The 17,596-nt window shown below is 42.1% G+C and overlaps 2 protein-coding genes across 2 annotated transcripts in view; one reads left to right on the top strand and one right to left on the bottom strand.

The window, feature by feature from the left end:
- Window positions 1-3,680, bottom strand: LOC311367396 (Golgi phosphoprotein 3-like). Its single transcript, XM_084486231.1, has 5 exons — window positions 3,305-3,680; window positions 2,944-3,075; window positions 2,360-2,474; window positions 2,034-2,194; window positions 1-1,718 (listed from the first exon to the last, which is right to left on the bottom strand). Exons 1-5 carry the CDS (start codon window positions 3,506-3,508, stop codon window positions 1,455-1,457), a joined length of 876 nt encoding a protein of 291 aa, XP_084342357.1. The 5' UTR covers window positions 3,509-3,680; the 3' UTR covers window positions 1-1,454.
- An 8,109-nt stretch (window positions 3,681-11,789) lies between these two features.
- The window catches only part of LOC311367326 (integrin alpha-1-like), a 40,744-nt gene continuing 34,937 nt past the window's right edge, over window positions 11,790-17,596 (top strand). Inside the window, exon 1 of the mRNA XM_084486150.1 lies at window positions 11,790-12,282. Within this exon, the coding sequence (XP_084342276.1) occupies window positions 12,234-12,282 (49 nt within the window). The 5' untranslated portion in view covers window positions 11,790-12,233. The remainder of the gene's footprint in view (window positions 12,283-17,596) is intronic.

Here is a 17,596-nt window from a genome sequence, read left to right as displayed (position 1 = left end):
AGTCAGGCACTTAAAGGATCCATATTTTATTCTCTGTGGTAGAAAAGCATAGAAATTAGGACAGAATAGGAGAGAACATCGATTTCTTCATTAAATGTCATTTTGTTGTACACATACAATTACTTCATACAAGTCTTCCCTCCACTGTTGCTACATCCACAATCAGATCCCTAATAGGTCCACCAAGAGCATGCATGATCTTTTGTACTTATATTTACTTATATATATATATTTAGTCAATGACCAGGCGTTCTTTGGACCTCTTGTTATGTGCAAGAAAAACCGCACACTACGGTGATTATCAATACATGGGCGAATCTGCATCAAAGATGAAAACAAAAAAATCCCAATATGGAAAGAGACCCAATATCCCAACATCCCAATATGGAAAAAAACAAAAAAAGCATAAAACCAGACTGAAGAAAAACAAAGAAACAGTCTGATTGATTAACAACCACTATCAATACACTTGTGTGATCAAAGTTATTGTGATCCATACTCCAAGATATCAACGGGATGCTTGTTTGAGATTCCTTTTTTGGGATACGTCATGTCTTCTTATTTTTGCTGAATTTATTTCCATGGGAATCTTGAGTATCATCTTAACAGTAATTACAAGGACAATTATGCAGGCAAAAATCACAATCTACATTTGTCTAGATGTGATTTTCTAAAACTGACCATACAACACAATGTTCAAAGCGCTCAATGTGTCGAACCTTGTGGCTACTGACTGGAAATAAATGGTAAGGGACTCAATTTTAACAAAAGTAACAAAAAAAATGGAAGACTCCCCATAATTTGTAGAAAAGAGGATGTACCCTTATCAAATTACACATATATAGCTATATCATATTCTCAAGTTGAGGATGGCTTCCGTGTGAAAATTCCCAAGTGAGGTTACCCATAACCATCGTTTAAGTATATCATAACAAAATATACAAGTAGAGAGAGAGATGATGAAAGGGACTATGGACTTTGTAATTATATATAAATATAAATTATATGGCGTTTCCTCTCTGTAAAATCTTCATGTGTGTGTGTGTGGTTTGCGATCCCCCCCCCCCCTTCCTACGGTCATAGCCAGCTTACTGTGGGGCTCAGAGACACATGTCGGAATTCATTCATTCATTCATTATGTCCAATGTCCTCCAACACAGACCTCAGACCCCACAGTGCTGAAGCAGCCACCTCCTCGCCCTCCCCCCGCCCCCAAAACACTCACGGTTTTTCCCGCCACCAAAAGAAACAAACAAAAGATCCTACAGTAGGTCTCTAGCATCGCCAACGGCTTCTACAAAACAGCAGCCCAACCAACCCAACCGATCGTCCTCAAGTTAGTGAACTCTGCCCACCGATAGAATAGTATTATCAACATTATTATCATCATCGTTATTATTATTATACACAAGATCCTGCGATCGATCTCGAAAAAAAAAACGGTGTTTTTTTTTTCATTTTGTAAACGCCGCCACCACGGCCCACATCAACTCGTTGGCGTTGGGCTTGGCGCTTTCCGTCTCGGGCTCCAGCTCCAGGAGGCCACGCACTCGCGTCATGCCCAGGTCAAACTGCTCGTCCGGCAGCGGGGCGAAGGCGTTCTCCAGCACGTCCGAGGAGTGGGCCAGGAGGATCAGGGCCAGCACCCTTCGGTCCATGCGCTGCGGGTCGTTCACCCACTTCTCCAGAACCGATTCCTGAACCTTCTTCACCAGTCGCTTCGGAACGGAAAGTCCAGGCGGGCGAAACACAGAACAGAATACTTTTTTGTCAATCGATTTTCTGCAAATGCAGGCAATCAGGTTCATTGATTAATTGATCGCTGCCCTCCTCCCTTGACCCGCTAGTGCTCTTGTTTACATGTACCCTTCTCCATTGATCGATAGCTGTTAATATTTGTCTTTTAAAACAATTAAGCATGTTAAGTGCACTTTGTACACTTAGTTTTAAAAAGGTGCTATAGAAATATACCTTGGCATCATTATAACACACATCTTTTTGAATGACACCTCAACGTGCTTCTCCAGTCTCACCTGCTTGAGTGTGTTATTTGTGAGCGGATGCGTCGTCATGTCGAACAGCAGGAAGTTCTGTTTCTCAGTGGTGAGAACCCCTTTCTCCACCAGGTTCTTGGCCAGCCGTTCTCTCACGTTCCTCAGCTGGTAGTGCAGCTTCAGAGGATTCCATGTCTCTCCTACGGCAGCAGGACAGACATTTGTTTTGATATTTGTCACTTCAACGGGAAGTTGACTCAGATCGGATGACAAAGAGAACTTTAATATTGTTTACTCATGATGTTCAACATAAGATAACATAAGATGTGGCTTTATGGCTGTGTGTTCAGGCTTATATCTCTTACCACTCAGTAGCTCTATCCAGCTCTGTACAGTCTCTGGAGGCTGCGTGTCTTTAATGTGTTTTAGGGCTTCATCCAGTAACATGTCTCCGGTCGGGGCGTCGGATTTACAGATTACCTGCTCAAAAAACGACAACCCACGGAGTTCAACACACACATTCACCCTCAGCCCGGGCAATTTTAATGACGTATCTTTTTTTTTGGAAAAGGTAGACATAACTTGCTCACAAAGTTTAAATTTGATATTAAAAATGCATCAACTGACTCAACTGAAACAGTTTTTTAGTCCAGTTACTTCCCTGGAAATAAAACTGCCAGATTACATTTTTACTAAAATTTTGGGATATTTTCATATGCAGCACAGTGTTTTATTTAGATTGGTGGTGAGTGCATGTTTAGGACAGCAACGGGATATTCCTCATCTTACATGGAACTCAGGCAAAGTGCTGTGCTAGTAGTGGCGGGATTAGGACCCTAACCAGCTCTGGTCACCATAACCAGCTCTGGTCACATTCAGGGGAAATAAATCCCCAGGATTCTTGGACGCAGCGATGTTAATGACAACCGTGTACAACAAAATAACTCGCCTTCCGTGCAAGCAGACTCTTTCTCCTCATTCCACACGCTTCTAGCTGCAGTCGTCCCCTCAAGGCCAGCTCTATCAGCATGCAGCCCCGCAGACCCGAAGAGATGCAGTCATTCCAGAAGGACGTGTAACCCTTGGGAGAGGAAAATCAACATTGTTAGCTGACGTGTTGACAAGAGTATCCGCTTCACGTAAGCGCACCCTGCATTATTCCTGGTCATCGACTGTAGAATAACATCATGCACCACAAAAACCGAAACAACTTTTTAAGAAATCCCCCGGCCAATGTGTTTTACTTTGGCGGAGCTCCTTCTACCTTGCAGCAGGGACGCTACGATAACCTGTGGGAAACGAACAGCTACCTCTCGGTCTTTGAGGCCCAGGAGCAATACTTCTTCCATTAGTGTGAGTCGGGTGTCTTTCGCGTCCCCCTTGTCGTCGTCTTCGTCGTCCACGCGTCGAGCTTCGTCCTCCTCTTCGTCGGACCCTCGCTCCTTCTCGGCATTACGATGCGCCTCGGTCTTCCGCTGCACCAGGCCTGAAGTTCTCTTTGTGAGGGAAGTCATAACTTGTGATCCCAAACGATCAGTAGCCCCCCACGAAATCGGCAAGCAGTGGAACCGGCTGCTGGTTGTGTTGTGTCACAAAAACGTTGAAATGAGTGAGATCGGTCGGAGATAGAGCTGCTTAATTATGATAAGCGCCAGCGAGATTACTGTCAGAGTTCTGTACAGTATCCCTTTTCACTTCCTGAACAACATGGAGGCAGCGGATGACGTAAAATAGTTGTTTGTTCTACGTCAAACCACGTCGTCATCTATATCGTCCATCGTGTTCTACAGCATCGTCCACTTATCATTCCTCGTTTTGATTTCGCATTTCCACACAATTATTTTTTGGACGCCCGTATTTTTCATTTGACTCATTTAAGTTAATTATCCATACCGTTTCCTCGTTACTATTATAACAAGGCCTAATGCATATATTATGTTTGTATCATTACTTTATTCCTATTCCGTTTGCGAATAATATAATTAAATTCTGCAAAAATGCAGTAAAAAATAATAACAACAGGGACGTGAAAACGCAATTCTAACTATTTACCACACGGTGGCAGTCTGACGACAGAAGACCGTTCCCTCTTAAGTAACGTCACCAACCATATTCCTCACGATACGAATGTCATCATGAGACCATCCCGATCTCGAGTTCATGTTCGGTTTCTCTCTGCAGATCATAGTATTATTATTATAGTTATAAGGATTACAGATACCATTCATTGCAGCGAACACTGGATGGTCTCACAAAGCCTCTCAAGAATGTGGGCTAAAGGTTAAAGCGAGAGACAAGGACTACAGATTGTTTGATGAAATGGCTCATGATACAGAAAATAACAGTGCTGAAGACGATAATGTGGTAACAAATTAAAGAAATATTGGGTTTTCAATAACAACAACATCAACAATCTAATCTAATCTAATTTAATTACATATCAGACGTAGGGGCCTGGTAGAGAGACAGTGTTGGGACATGTTAGAAAGGAAGAAAGAAAGAAAGAAAGAGAGTGGTTCGGCAACAAGATATAGGCCTAATCTAGTTTACACTGCAGGAACATCACTCTTCAACGCCATATTGTCCTGTTTCATTCCGAGCATGACAGCAGTAGTTGGACAGGAGTCCATTAATTCTGTCCTGTTTGGAAGATCAGTAAAATATATATATTGTGTCCTGGGATAGATGCACGCCTGCACTTTCCATGACGCGCTTGGATGGCTCTGAAAAGTCAGGCTGGGGTTAACCCCAAATATTTGAAATGATGGTTCAAAATCATAATTTTATGCAAGTAACATTCTGTTTAAACTTAAGGTTTATTTGAGTTTGATTGACTTGACAAACCCGACTGGTATTGTACCATTCCGTTTTCTGTGCAGATTTTTAGCTATGTACACCATTCTTGGCCATGTGTGAAGAATGAACATCATATTTTGGTCAATATAGTCATGCTTTGTTGCTTTGACTGCAACTCATTCAACCTACATTTGCGCTACAATGGACTCTTATCATTAATTGTTTTTTTACTGTCTCACCAAGGGTGTTTCCATCAGCAACTTTGCTCGATCAGGAAATTATTTTGGCAAAGATACAAATGGCCTTTTGCCAATTTCTTTCTTTCTTTCCTTGTTTTTAGCAAATAGGGAGCGAGCGACAGGAAATCCATGCATGCTTTGCCTTTAAGCCCTTTACCCCTTAAACATGGGTGATGCTTCTCGATTTGCACGATTTAACCTTCCTTCTGGCTAATTTCCTCTTTAATTTCCTCAATAAGGCCACCCCCCCCCCCCTCTCTCTCTCTCTCTCTCTCTCTCTCTCTCTCTCTCTCTCTCTCTCTCTCTCTCTCTCTCTCTCTCTCTCTCTCTCTCTCTCTCAGAGCCAAGTGGTACAAACCAACTTTAAGACCTTGTACGTAGAATATTTGCAAGCCATCCAAGAGAGAGACAAGATACACAAGGTGCCTCCAAAACGACTCTGGAAACAATCCATGAGCGAATATCTTCCTACTGACTTCTGTGTTTGGATTTTGTGAAGTTAGGCTACATGTTTGGAAAATTGTAGTGCAATTGTTGATTTTATATGTTATATAAGATTTATTATATTAATATTTTTGTTGATTACAATTCCTTTGTGTGGAAAAATCTGATGTAAAAATGACAAATCTGTGAGCCTATTTATTTTGATTAGTGCAATGGATTTCCTCCACCTTCGATGCTGTTTGTTTGGCTTTCGCTCGGAATGACGTTCATATTGTTTACCAAAACTAAAACAATAAGTAAGCTACTTTCTGTTGCCCAAAAAATAAAAACCTCAGACTAAATCAAATATTGACACAGTCTGTCAGTGCATTATTTAGCGACGCTAATAATAGACTCCAACATCTGTGCGATCTCGCAGGCTCTTCCTACAGTCCCTCCAGAGCCATACATCTTCGTCGGTGTGTTTCACTTAACTTCATTTCTGCTCAATGAACCTGGTGTTCCAGCGCTGAGAGGAGGCCTGAATCAGCCCCGGGGGATTCAATAAGGCCTCACTCACAGCCACGTTGGAGCCATTTCCTGTCTCTGGAGTGGACACGGGGGTGACCCGTAGTGCCTGTCCTCCTCTGCCGGTGGAAATGTTCAGGACTGGAACACACGCACACACACACATTCACACACACACACGCACACACAAGCACACACATGCACACGCATGCACTCACACACACACACACACACACACACACACACAGACGCACGCACGCACACCCTCAGCACACACACGCACGCACACTCATGCACACACACACACACACACACGTACGTGCACACACACACATGCAGAAACATACACACACACACATATACATAAACACACACAGGGGTAGCACAAAATGTACACAGAAATGTACTCAAAGAGCTTTTTGTTATGGGAACTATCCTTTCGGTGATTTACCTTAGCCTGTGTCTTTCCAGGAGGATTACAGAAAAAAATAATTGGTAGTTTGAATTTATTTCCAGGTTTATTCGTATTCACGGTATCTGACCCAGTTTTAGCAGCTTCTTTTCCCAATAATGAAAGGAAATTAAGTCTAAACTCTGAAATCTAAGGAAGGGGGCCTGAGTTGGATGGTGATGATGAGGGAGATAAGTGGCCACATCTGGGGTGTTCTGCAGGCTATCCGGCCCCCTCAGAGAGCTGTTATGGAAGCTGAACTCAGCGGTTGACATGGAAGCAAAGATGGTGTGGTTCTGGAATTTGAGGATAAGAGAGAGCATTAGGATATCCATTTCATGTCCTTTACCTTGAATATGAATACCTACGTTTTGGAGTGTGTGTGTGTGTGTGTGTGTGTGTGTGTGTGTGTGTGTGTGTGTGTGTGTGTGTGTGTGTGTGTGTGTGTGTGTGTGTGTGTGTGTCAACAATATTGTCTGAGGAGTATGTGTGGATAATGGCTGGTTTAAGCAGCCTCACCTGGTCAAATTGGGCTCTGGGGCTGAGGGAGGCTGCACACCTGTTGCACAGGTTAAACCAGCCATCTCCACACACACTCGGGGATAGAGCTCCTGCATTGCAACATTGAAACAAAGGATTTTGCTGTTCAATTTCTCTCCCATCTAAAGATTGTTCGTTCGTTCCCTGCTGCATCCATTCCTAACCTGTAGGCATCCATGACCAAGATGCCATAACCTCTTACCTAACTCCTTAACGGAATATTGGAGAATTAACTGTAAGAGACTTTGGATAAAAGTGTCCTGGCTGAAGAGTGAAGAAAGAATGAAAGAATGACTGTGATGTCAAGACTGTTCTACTGCTGTACAATCAGAGGAAGTACCACTTCATTGTCCCCCACACTATGGTGGCCTAAATGATATCCAAAGAAAATGAGGTCACACATGGCTGTAATAGAACCGTACACATTATGGAGAGAACGTAGGGAAAACTTACTGAACGCCCTCTACTGTGTGTAGGGCACATTGTCCACAAGTCACAACCTGTCAAGATGAATGTTAGACGTGCATAAAATGCATTCGTTTGAATGACATGTGTCTTTCATTTCTACACTTGTTTCATGTTCTGTTTCATACTAATTGAAAGTGGTAATGCTTCTCTCTGAGCATGTTTAAGTAGTAAAATGTAGTAAAAGTAGTAAAAATAGTAGTAAAAATGTTTAGCAAATGATATATCATAACAATTACTCTAAGCATTCCAAGTAATCCTGACTTGCTAGGGTAGTTATGTAGAATGCATATTGTAACTTATTGTAACATTTTGTTACTTTTGGTAATTTATGGTAACTTATTGAAACTTACTGTAATTTATGGTAACTTTCAAGCAAACAAGAATATAAACAGAGAGCCTCCCTTTCCTCTTCTGTCCCCCAGCCCATAGCTGCAGGAAGCTTTTAACAATGAGACCCCTTCACCACACACACACACACACACACACACACGCACACACGCACACGCACACGCACACACACACACACATAGCCAAAACCCCAGAGTCTTCTGAAGTTCAAGCTGACACGCACACATAGCACAAAAAAAAAGTTAAGTGCAATGTTTAAAATCTAACACTACGTTCCACTGTGGGATCAGTCAATAAGGTATGAAGGACATTCCTCAGAGCAAATGATTGGTCTTAGAGACATTGTCGGACAGGGATCATGAATAATCATATGGTACACTAGTATATCAACATATATAAAGATAAGACAAAAGTTCAGTGACTAAAATAACTAAACAAAACATACCTCGATATTATACGGGTCGTAGAGACCCACGCTGATTCTTTCACTGCTCCACCAGAAGTCGTATTAACAAATTGAGCGGAGAGGTCAGCAATGTCTCTGAACACCAAGCCAGTGAGGATCAAGCAGATCACCGGGCATTGACCTCTGGTTGTGGTGTATTTTCTTTACCAGCGTGGGTGGGGCTAGCAGGGGTGCTAACCGAAGCTAACTGGAAACATTGGATTCGGGTCAGAAGAGGTCAAAGTCATGGCCATTGATCGACACGCCATGTTCTCCAGAATGAAGAAAGGCGGTAAACGCACATATTCACACACACACACACACACACACACACACACACACACACACACACACACACACACACACACACACACACACGCCTTAATGCTCCCTTTTAGGCTTGCTTTTATGCACTTATGTATTTATGGTCCCACTGTGCTGTGTGAATGCCCCGAAAGGAGAACTATACCATAATAGAATGTAGTGTACATAATTTCATGTATTGTACAGAATACATATTTTTTTATGCAGATATATATTTTTTGCTGTTATTTGATAAAGTTGTTGTACAATCATGGCCCATGCCCCATACTTAGTAATCATCAGTGGGAGTAAATTTTGAGCATTTCAGGTTAGAGAAGTTAGAACTCAAACTGTCCATACTAAATAATCATCAATGGAGGCAAATGGGAGTTTTCCAGGAGAGCTCAAATTGTCCAAACTGAATGAAAGATATACATGTATTTTATGGATTTTGCCAACAGTTGGGGGACAACAGAGAGACAGAAATAGATAAACATATATTTGAACATCCCCACTATTCTCTTGCCTTAACATACTGTCTCTGGTGCGTGTGATATACACCAATCACCATTGCACTTTTTTTGTAACAAAAGCAAATAAATCAAATAAACCTAACACACACACCATGAGATCATAAGTGTATCACCGTGCATGACAGGGGAGAAACCAAACAAATCAACCCAGGCCCTTGTTATGGTGAATGGGAATGACATGACCACATGACTGCATCAGTATTAAGGATTCTTCCCCCACATACTTTTGCAGAAAAAAAGAAAGGGCATCAGAGGTGGCCCCCCAGCTTGCCTTTAGGGGACACGGAGAACTCAGTCGTCGGGGGTTCAAACCCCAACATCATGAGGGGCTGTGTTGACAGAGTCAGGGGTCATGACCTCTGTGGTAGACCTCAGGAGACTGGAGATGGGGATGTTGGTGGTGGTGGTGGTGATGGTGGTGAGGTCAAGCTTCAGAGCTGAAGACACTAAAGAGGTCTCTAATTGTCCTCCATGTTTCGGATTAGCTGCCCTGTCTTGGGGATGTGCATGTGAGTTATATTGAAAACAGGCTCTGCCAAGCTAAATGCTAACGCTGCTGCCTTATTTGGAATTAGAGTGTGGGGGAGGGGGGGGGGGGGACACACTGATGTGTGCGTATGTGTGTGTGTGTGTGTGTTGGTGTATGTGTCTCGCATTAAGTGAATTGGTAAATACTCTAGCATGTGAGCCTAGCCCCATAAATTAAAAGGCCGGAGTCAAACAACCGTCTACTATTTACGAACCTACAGGTCATTATTCAAACTGTTATAATGGTCTTGATATGTATAATAAGATATATTATAACACGTGACCACTTATTTGGTTCAGAATATACATATGAAAAGCAAAGGGCTGATGGAGATTTTAGTTGTGGTTGTTAGGATTCAGGGCTTATTTAGATTGACAGCTATATGGATGAAACTCTAGAACTAAGTGTTCTCACCCCTTCTGTGCTGAGGGTATGGTATCCATTTTTAGATTACAAAAAGTGGATCTGATGATCGAAAAAGATAAAAGAGAACAAGACAGTAAAGAAGGCTTAGCTATTTACTTTTGATCCGAATATTTCCTAAGAGTCTGGTTAATGTTAGAGCGTGGGCCCCAATCGGGAGCTGGTCTCTTCAAACAGGAATAAGCAGGGATGGATCTGTTTTACCTCAGACTTGACAGCAGAGCTCAAATGCAGCAGAAGTGTGTAGTGGCAACACAAGGTCAATTCTACGGCACACAACTGTAAGGCTTTAGCACATGATGCTACGGTACCGTTTTTTACGTGAAGGGAAGTCTATATATTTTGTCCACAACTTCAGTTTCAGGATACAAGGATGCATGAAGGAAGTTGTAAGCCAATGGTAAACATGTCCTTATATGGCAAGCAACACAGCTTTCTATGGGTCAAAAAAGATGCACTTCTCTTCCGTAAAAGTAGATTGTTTACTGAGATATAATTTTAACGTTATATCTCTGTATAAACATTACATTAATTTAAAATAACTTCACTGTAACAATCACTAGAACTGTCAAAATACTTTTTTGTCTATATGACTAAGATTAACTATAATTATGTCCAAAATGTAAACCTAAATAAAGATTATACAGTCAGTTATTCTTCAAATATGAACTGATTTGTTTCAAGGGAAAAGGGAACAGCATCAATTTTATTTGGTTGACATATTTATCAATTATATAAAAACTAAAAGGATAAAATAATTTAAAGTACCAATGTTTAAATGGGCTGTGTAGACAGTGTGTGTTACTCTTTCAATAAAAGGTAGGAAAACTCTGTTTTGGACAGGTATACTAGTTGTTTACTGAAAGCTGTAAGCTAACATACGTTCATGCACAAACGCACTCAGTTTGTATACATTAGAGATTCCTTAGAAGCTGCGTGTTGCCTGAGGAGAGAGGACTCAATGGGTGATTACTCTCTTGGCTTGGTCCAGGCTATGTATGGTGTACTCCATAAGAAAACTACAACTTGTCTCACATACTACAGTAACTAAGTACATTAGAACATACTGGGGATTGATTGCCCTTATAGCCACAACCCAGTCATCTTTGCGGCATCCAAATTGTCCTCTGTGTGTGTACACATTCACATCCTGTAATCAGAGAGAAAAAGAGAGTGAGGGAGAGAGAGAGAGAGAGAGAAAAATGGAGAGGCATAGAGAGAATGTTGTATGGCAGAATCTGTCAACCTCATTTAAGTAAATGATGTGTGTGCGTGTGTGTACAGTTGGTACAGTAGGACAATAAAAAAGCAAAAATAGAAATACTGACAGCCAAGATGGAACAAAGCTTTTAGACAGATTGTTATTACTATTTACTAAAAGAAGGACTTTGTAAAACATTTCTACAGGGAGAAAAGTTGTGCCTTGCTGCCTGAGCCACTATAACACAATACATTAGGCACATGTTTGACATTACAGTGGATCTAAGTTATTTTTGGATGGCAAAGAGCTGATTGCTCTCTTTAAGGAAAAACTGACAGAGACTGGTTATTCATAAAACACCACATGCCCACGTTTTATTCCCCCCTCCATATATGTGACTTTCGACTTTCCAGATATGTCCACCCTGCTTTTTTGTGACTGGTAAGATTTTCCCATGGGTTGGCAGAGACCAAGCCCTCCACTCCCTTCTGTAGTAGTAGAGTGCTCCTCATCATGACTCTCTCACTGGCCATCCTCCTCTGGTCCGCACTGTAGGCTAACTCTCTCTGGACAGCACACCGCAGCCTACACGCAGGATTTAAACGGGCATATGGAATAAGGCACACCACACAAGCTTCGACTTTGGAAAAAGGGATTTAACACCGTTCACGGCTCGGTCGGCGCTCACTAAGAAGAGGGGAAGGAAATGCCCTCGAGCTCGTCCTGTCATCATTCAGACGTGACGGCTTGTATCTGACGTTATAATAGACCCTGTCATTCAGCTAACTAAGTTAAGACGTGCGTCTGGGGTTGAACACCCTCTCATTCAGCTAACTTAAGACGTGCGTCTGGTGTTGAACACCCTCTCATTCGGCTCGACAAGGCTTCAATCTAGTGTCCAACACCGCTCGCATTCAGCTCGTTCGACTTACATCTGGTGTCGAACACCCTGCGTCATACGGAGAGTCGAAGCCCCCCTCGGTCGCCGGAGACCCGTGGTGTCGTGTCAAAGATGGACCAGCGCAATGGACATTTCGTTTTGACAACAATAGCAACAGCAGGTAAGAACTTGCTTTGTTTGAATGACGTTCGTTACTCCTTTTTGAGCGTTTTAAGTCGCTGACATTTCGCGCCACTTGTAGTGACCGACTGCTCGTGTGTCTCGAGCGCATCTGTGTGCGGACCGCGCGCGCTCGGCATCACGGATGATGATACACATGATGTGATGTGTACACAGAGTCTGCATTATGGATGATGTACACTACACATAAGGCCTACATTATTCATGTCAAGCACGACGAAGCAGCTAAGGGGTATCCATTAGTTGAGTGGCTTTGCTATCGTGTCTCAATGGCCATCAAAAGTTTTTGGCAACTCCTGAGAGAGGCTCGTCTGGCACCCAGAGGTTCATTCAGGACGCTAGTGTCAGTGCCAACCCAGGCGCCCCATTTGATTTAAAACGACGACGGTAGACGATAGGACTACTAATGCATTTATTTCAGTCTCAGCGGCCAGACCGAGGTTATGTTAGAAATATATTGTATGATGCTATGAAACAATAAAGAAGTGGGCCGACTGTCGTGGAGACACAGTCTGATAACATAACTTCCCAGCTGCGTTGGAGAGACAATAAAATACTATTTAAATGATTGGAATGATGCATTACCGTAACACATAGTAGGCTTTCAGTAGTACAGACGGATGAATTAAGTGTTGGTAATAAATAATCATGGTGAAGGCTGATGATAGCCTCGCTGACTCCTTGATTGTGGGTTCAGGGTTCATGGAGTTTATATCTCGAGGGGAAATAGGCCTACCGATTAATCTATATCTGGACGGCTCCCAAAGCCAGAGCATTCGTGCAAGACCGACCAAAGTCAGCAGTGTGTGTCTTTCTGTACCTTTGAGACTCCGATGCCTCCATGTGATGCGGGCTTGTGACCGACTTTAGAGAATTGGGTTACAGATAAGAAGCATCTGGTGATAAATTGTGTGTGTGTGTGTGTGTGTGTGTGTGTGTGTGTGTGTGTGTGTGTGTGTGTGTGTGTGTGTGTGCGCGCGCGTGCGTGTGTGTGCCAATACGTGTGTGTGTGTGTGTGTGTGTGTGTGTGTGTGTGTGTGTGTGTGTGTGTGTGCCAATACGTGTGTGTGTGTGTGTGTGTGTGTGTGTGTGTGTGTGTGTGTGTGTGTGTGTGTGTGTGTGTGTGTGTGTGTGTGTGTGTGCCAAAGCATGTGTGTGTGTGTGTGTGTGTGTGTGTGTGTGTGTGTGTGTGTGTGTGTATGTCTGTGGTAGCATGTCTGTGAGCATGTGTGTGAGTGTGACCAAAAGTATGTAGCATCTGTGTGAGTGTGTGAGCAGTATCCATGTGTGTTTGTGTGTGTGTGTGTGTGTGTGTGTGTGTATGTGTGAGAGCACGCGTGAGTAGTAGGCATGTGTGTGCGCATGTTTTTCATTACATAGGACAACAAGAAGATGGGATAGAGAATCAATACAGGTTCACAAAGCTTCAGATCCAAATTAAGTATATCTCGTCTCACTCACATTGGCTCCCAGTACACCAAAATTCACCAGTGAATTTTTTATGAGGCTCAATCATATTAATTAAGCAATTGTCCATTACCTTCTTCACCCAGCTCATAGTCTGAAAGCAACCTTGAGGTGCAAAAGATCCCTCATCCACAGCCACACATCACATCACAGGTCAATGTTCCCTTGCTACTCACTGGTTCTATAAGTAATGAACTTAGCTGTGCACATCTCGTGGTTACTCATCTGCCTGCAAGCTTTTTGTTTTTTCAATCAGGCCGGTTGATGTTATTTTACTGAATTGCTTAATGCTCTCTCTACTCACTCTGCTCACGTCCTGTTATTTGTGTCCTGTCAATTTGGACAACGATGCTTTTCTCGTGCTACAATCTATATCAGTGGCTATCGAACGCTGGGTCACAAGGGACAAGTATTGTCTGCCTTGTCTATTTGTCATTTGTATTTCATTAGTATGGTATGGAACCCCTTCTGGACAGGGTTATGAGAATGAATGGCAGATTCTACTGTACAATATTTCACTGGCTAAAATTACCTCCGCCAGGGGGTTCAAGCATGAAGACATTTTGGAACTCTGTTATTCATAAGTGTTTCTATGTGAACCCTGGTTCTATATAAATGTGCAAACATTAACCCCTGTTCTATATACGTCTGTAAACATGAACCCCTATTCTTTATACGTGTGTAAGGTGGACCCCTATTTTATATACGTGTGTAAGGTGGACCCCTGTTTTATATACGTGTGTAAGGTGGACCCCTGTTTTATATACATGCGTAAAGGTGAACCCCTGTTTTATATACATGTGTAAAGGTGAACCCCTGTTTTATATACATGTGTAAAGGTGAACCCCTGTTTTATATACATGTGTAAAGGTGAACCCCTGTTTTATATATGTTTGTAAGGTGAACCCCTGGTCTATAAGTGTGTAAAGGTGAACCCCTGGTCTATAAGTGTGTAAAGGTGAACCCCTGGTCTATATAAGTGTGTAAAGGTGAACCCCTGGTCTATATAAGTGTGTAAAGGTGAACCCCTGGTCTATAAGTGTGTAAAGGTGAACCCCTGGTCTATATAAGTGTGTAAAGGTGAACCCCTGGTCTATATAAGTGTGTAAAGGTGAACCCCTGGTCTATATAATTGTGTAAAGGTGAACCCCTGGTCTATATAAGTGTGTAAAGGTGAACCTCTGGTCTATATAAGTGCGTTAAGGGGAACCCCTGTTCTATGTACGTGTGTAACACGTTTGGTGTTAGGACCAAACTAAGTGATTTTGTGTGGTGCTATTGGCTCTGAGGCTCACATTGCGGGTGGATATTGCGGTGGCGGTGTTTGAGCTCTGTAGAATTCCTCACTGAGAGAAAGAGGGAGAGGTGCACAGGTGGTTTTGGTTTTGCTTCCTGCAGAGTGTAGGCAGCCATCTGGATTGAATCAGACTTGGGTCACAAAAAACGGACTCTGTGACTGGACACATGAACACCATGTAACGGTCTCTCTCCATTCACTAGGTGTCTTTTTTCATCCACACCCTACACACACAAACACACACACACACACACACACACACACACACACACACACACACACACACACACACACACACACACACACACACACATGTATTACCAAACAGTGATCGGAAACCAGTCACATTATGGGCCAGTTAGGTTAGGTTTGATACTCAGGCTTTAGTTACGTTTTAAAGTTTATACCTCCTCAAATTGAAAAGGAAACATGATGTTTGTCGTTAGGTAGTTGTACCATCAACCCTTGCAGTGTTACGTTTTTGAGGTCCAGTTTCTTTCATTGTAGCATCTGACAGCAGACTGAATGGGTGTCTGTCTCCCCATTGAATCCTAAGCAGAGCAAACATTTTACTCATTCATTGACTCACATTTGTGGAGGATGTTCCTTAGAAAATGTTGCAATGAATTATTACTTATTATGACTTGTTGTTATTTCACAATGTCTTATGTCTCCCCTTTCTTTTTTTCAGATGCTCACTCCTAGGTTACGCCATTAAAATGAATCAACACTGATTTGATAACACACTTTCAAACACACAAAACACCCTTCAGTTTAACAGGTTCTTTATTATATTCGGTTGCAAGTGTCCATTCTTTATTTATTGTCAGCATCTATACAGCCTATATTTATAGTGTGAAAGCATTGAATGTAATTCTGCACTATTTTACAGTCAATGAATCGTTAATCTTTTGAGGAAGATCTGAAGATTATTTTTCTGCCTCTTCTTATACATATACACATGTGTCACGCACACATGCACACACATGAATATGTACACACACACACACACACACACACACACACACACACACACACACACACACACACACACACACACACCCACCATATTCAAACTTTGCCTCATAAATCCAGAAAGCATATGCTTCTGATCTTTCTTCTCCGATCTGTTTCTCCTCTCCTCCTTTGCTCCCTCCTTTTTTGGAGACTTTAGAAAGGCATTCCATCAAAGGTTTGTCTTGTAATTCTTCTGTGCACTGTATGTAAACGTTCGTAGAAAGAAATACAGTCGGCCCAGTGCACAGGCTGCAGGCACAATGTGGAACTAGGAGGCTAACACTTACCAGACCCTCAAGGTTAGCATGCCTATGAATTGACCTGACAAATTAGCAATACAGGATTTGATTTTGATCTAATGTAGTGTAGGGCGGTGTTGTGTAGAGAAGTGTGATGTGCTCTGGTTTGTATTAGTGTTTTGTAGTGTGGTTTGATGTCTCACATTTTTTCAGTTGTAATCAGACAGATTGACAAATCATATTGGGGAATATGATCAACAAACAACAAATCTAGGATAATGCATACGACCCAGCGATATGCTGCTATTAGGCCTATGACCTTTTAGAACATAGCACATATTATAAACATTACTCATGTTGGAAATGCATAGTTTAGCTACTTAACTCTACGCTACTTGAAAAATGTGAAAGCTTGGGAAATGTGTCACTTTGTTTATGCAAAGATAGATGCCAGAGAAAAATAGCATTTAGGTCAAACAAGTTGTGACATTTACTTGAAATGCTTCAAAGCTTTTTAAGTGAAGCTTACGCTCGACTACTTTCCCCTCATCTGAGCGTTATCGCCATCACAAGATGTTATTCGGGACATTTTTCTTTAAACGTCTAAATTAGGGGTTTACAGTGAGGAGCATATCTGATTTGGTCAGGGTAGCTAGGTCCATCGAGTCTGTAAACAAGAAAATGTTTTAGTGGCTCTAACTTTTCCCTGTTGTCTTGTCACCATAGCCTTAACAAACAGAAACACGACTTATTAACACCATATCGTCTCTTTCCAATTCCTATTACGACTTGATCAAGATTTGTTTTTGTTTAGTCTGGAAAATGAAACTTGAGATATCACATTTAGTTTTAAATACACATTATTTGATATATTGATATATATTGAAACAAGCATATATTTTGCAAAAAGCAGCTGAGTGTTGGTACCATTCATTACCCAACATCATTGCCTAGTAATCCGACCCCTGATAAGACTGCATTCAGTACATATCTTTTTTGTACTTGCATGCTATCGGCATGCATGCTATCGGCAGATTTATCAGGAAGCAATCTGAAGGAGGGGGGGGGGGGTGAGGTGAGGTGGTAGTGTTGGTGTGATGATTGAAGACTAGGTGAGATGATGACATTGAGACAAACAGATATACGTTTCCTGGAAGGGCCTCTTGCTGTGCTGGTTAGAGGAAGTGTCTAGAGACCTTATGACTAGAGGAAGGTTCAGTGGTGGAATGCCACACATATAAACGAACACACACACACACACACACGCACACACA

The sequence above is a fragment of the Micromesistius poutassou genome, assembly GCF_964030765.1.
Source record: "Micromesistius poutassou genome assembly, chromosome: 22".
In the NCBI taxonomy this organism is placed as follows: domain Eukaryota; kingdom Metazoa; phylum Chordata; class Actinopteri; order Gadiformes; family Gadidae; genus Micromesistius; species Micromesistius poutassou.
Note: the sequence above shows the minus strand (reverse complement) of the source record. Positions and strands in the feature narration are given on the sequence as shown.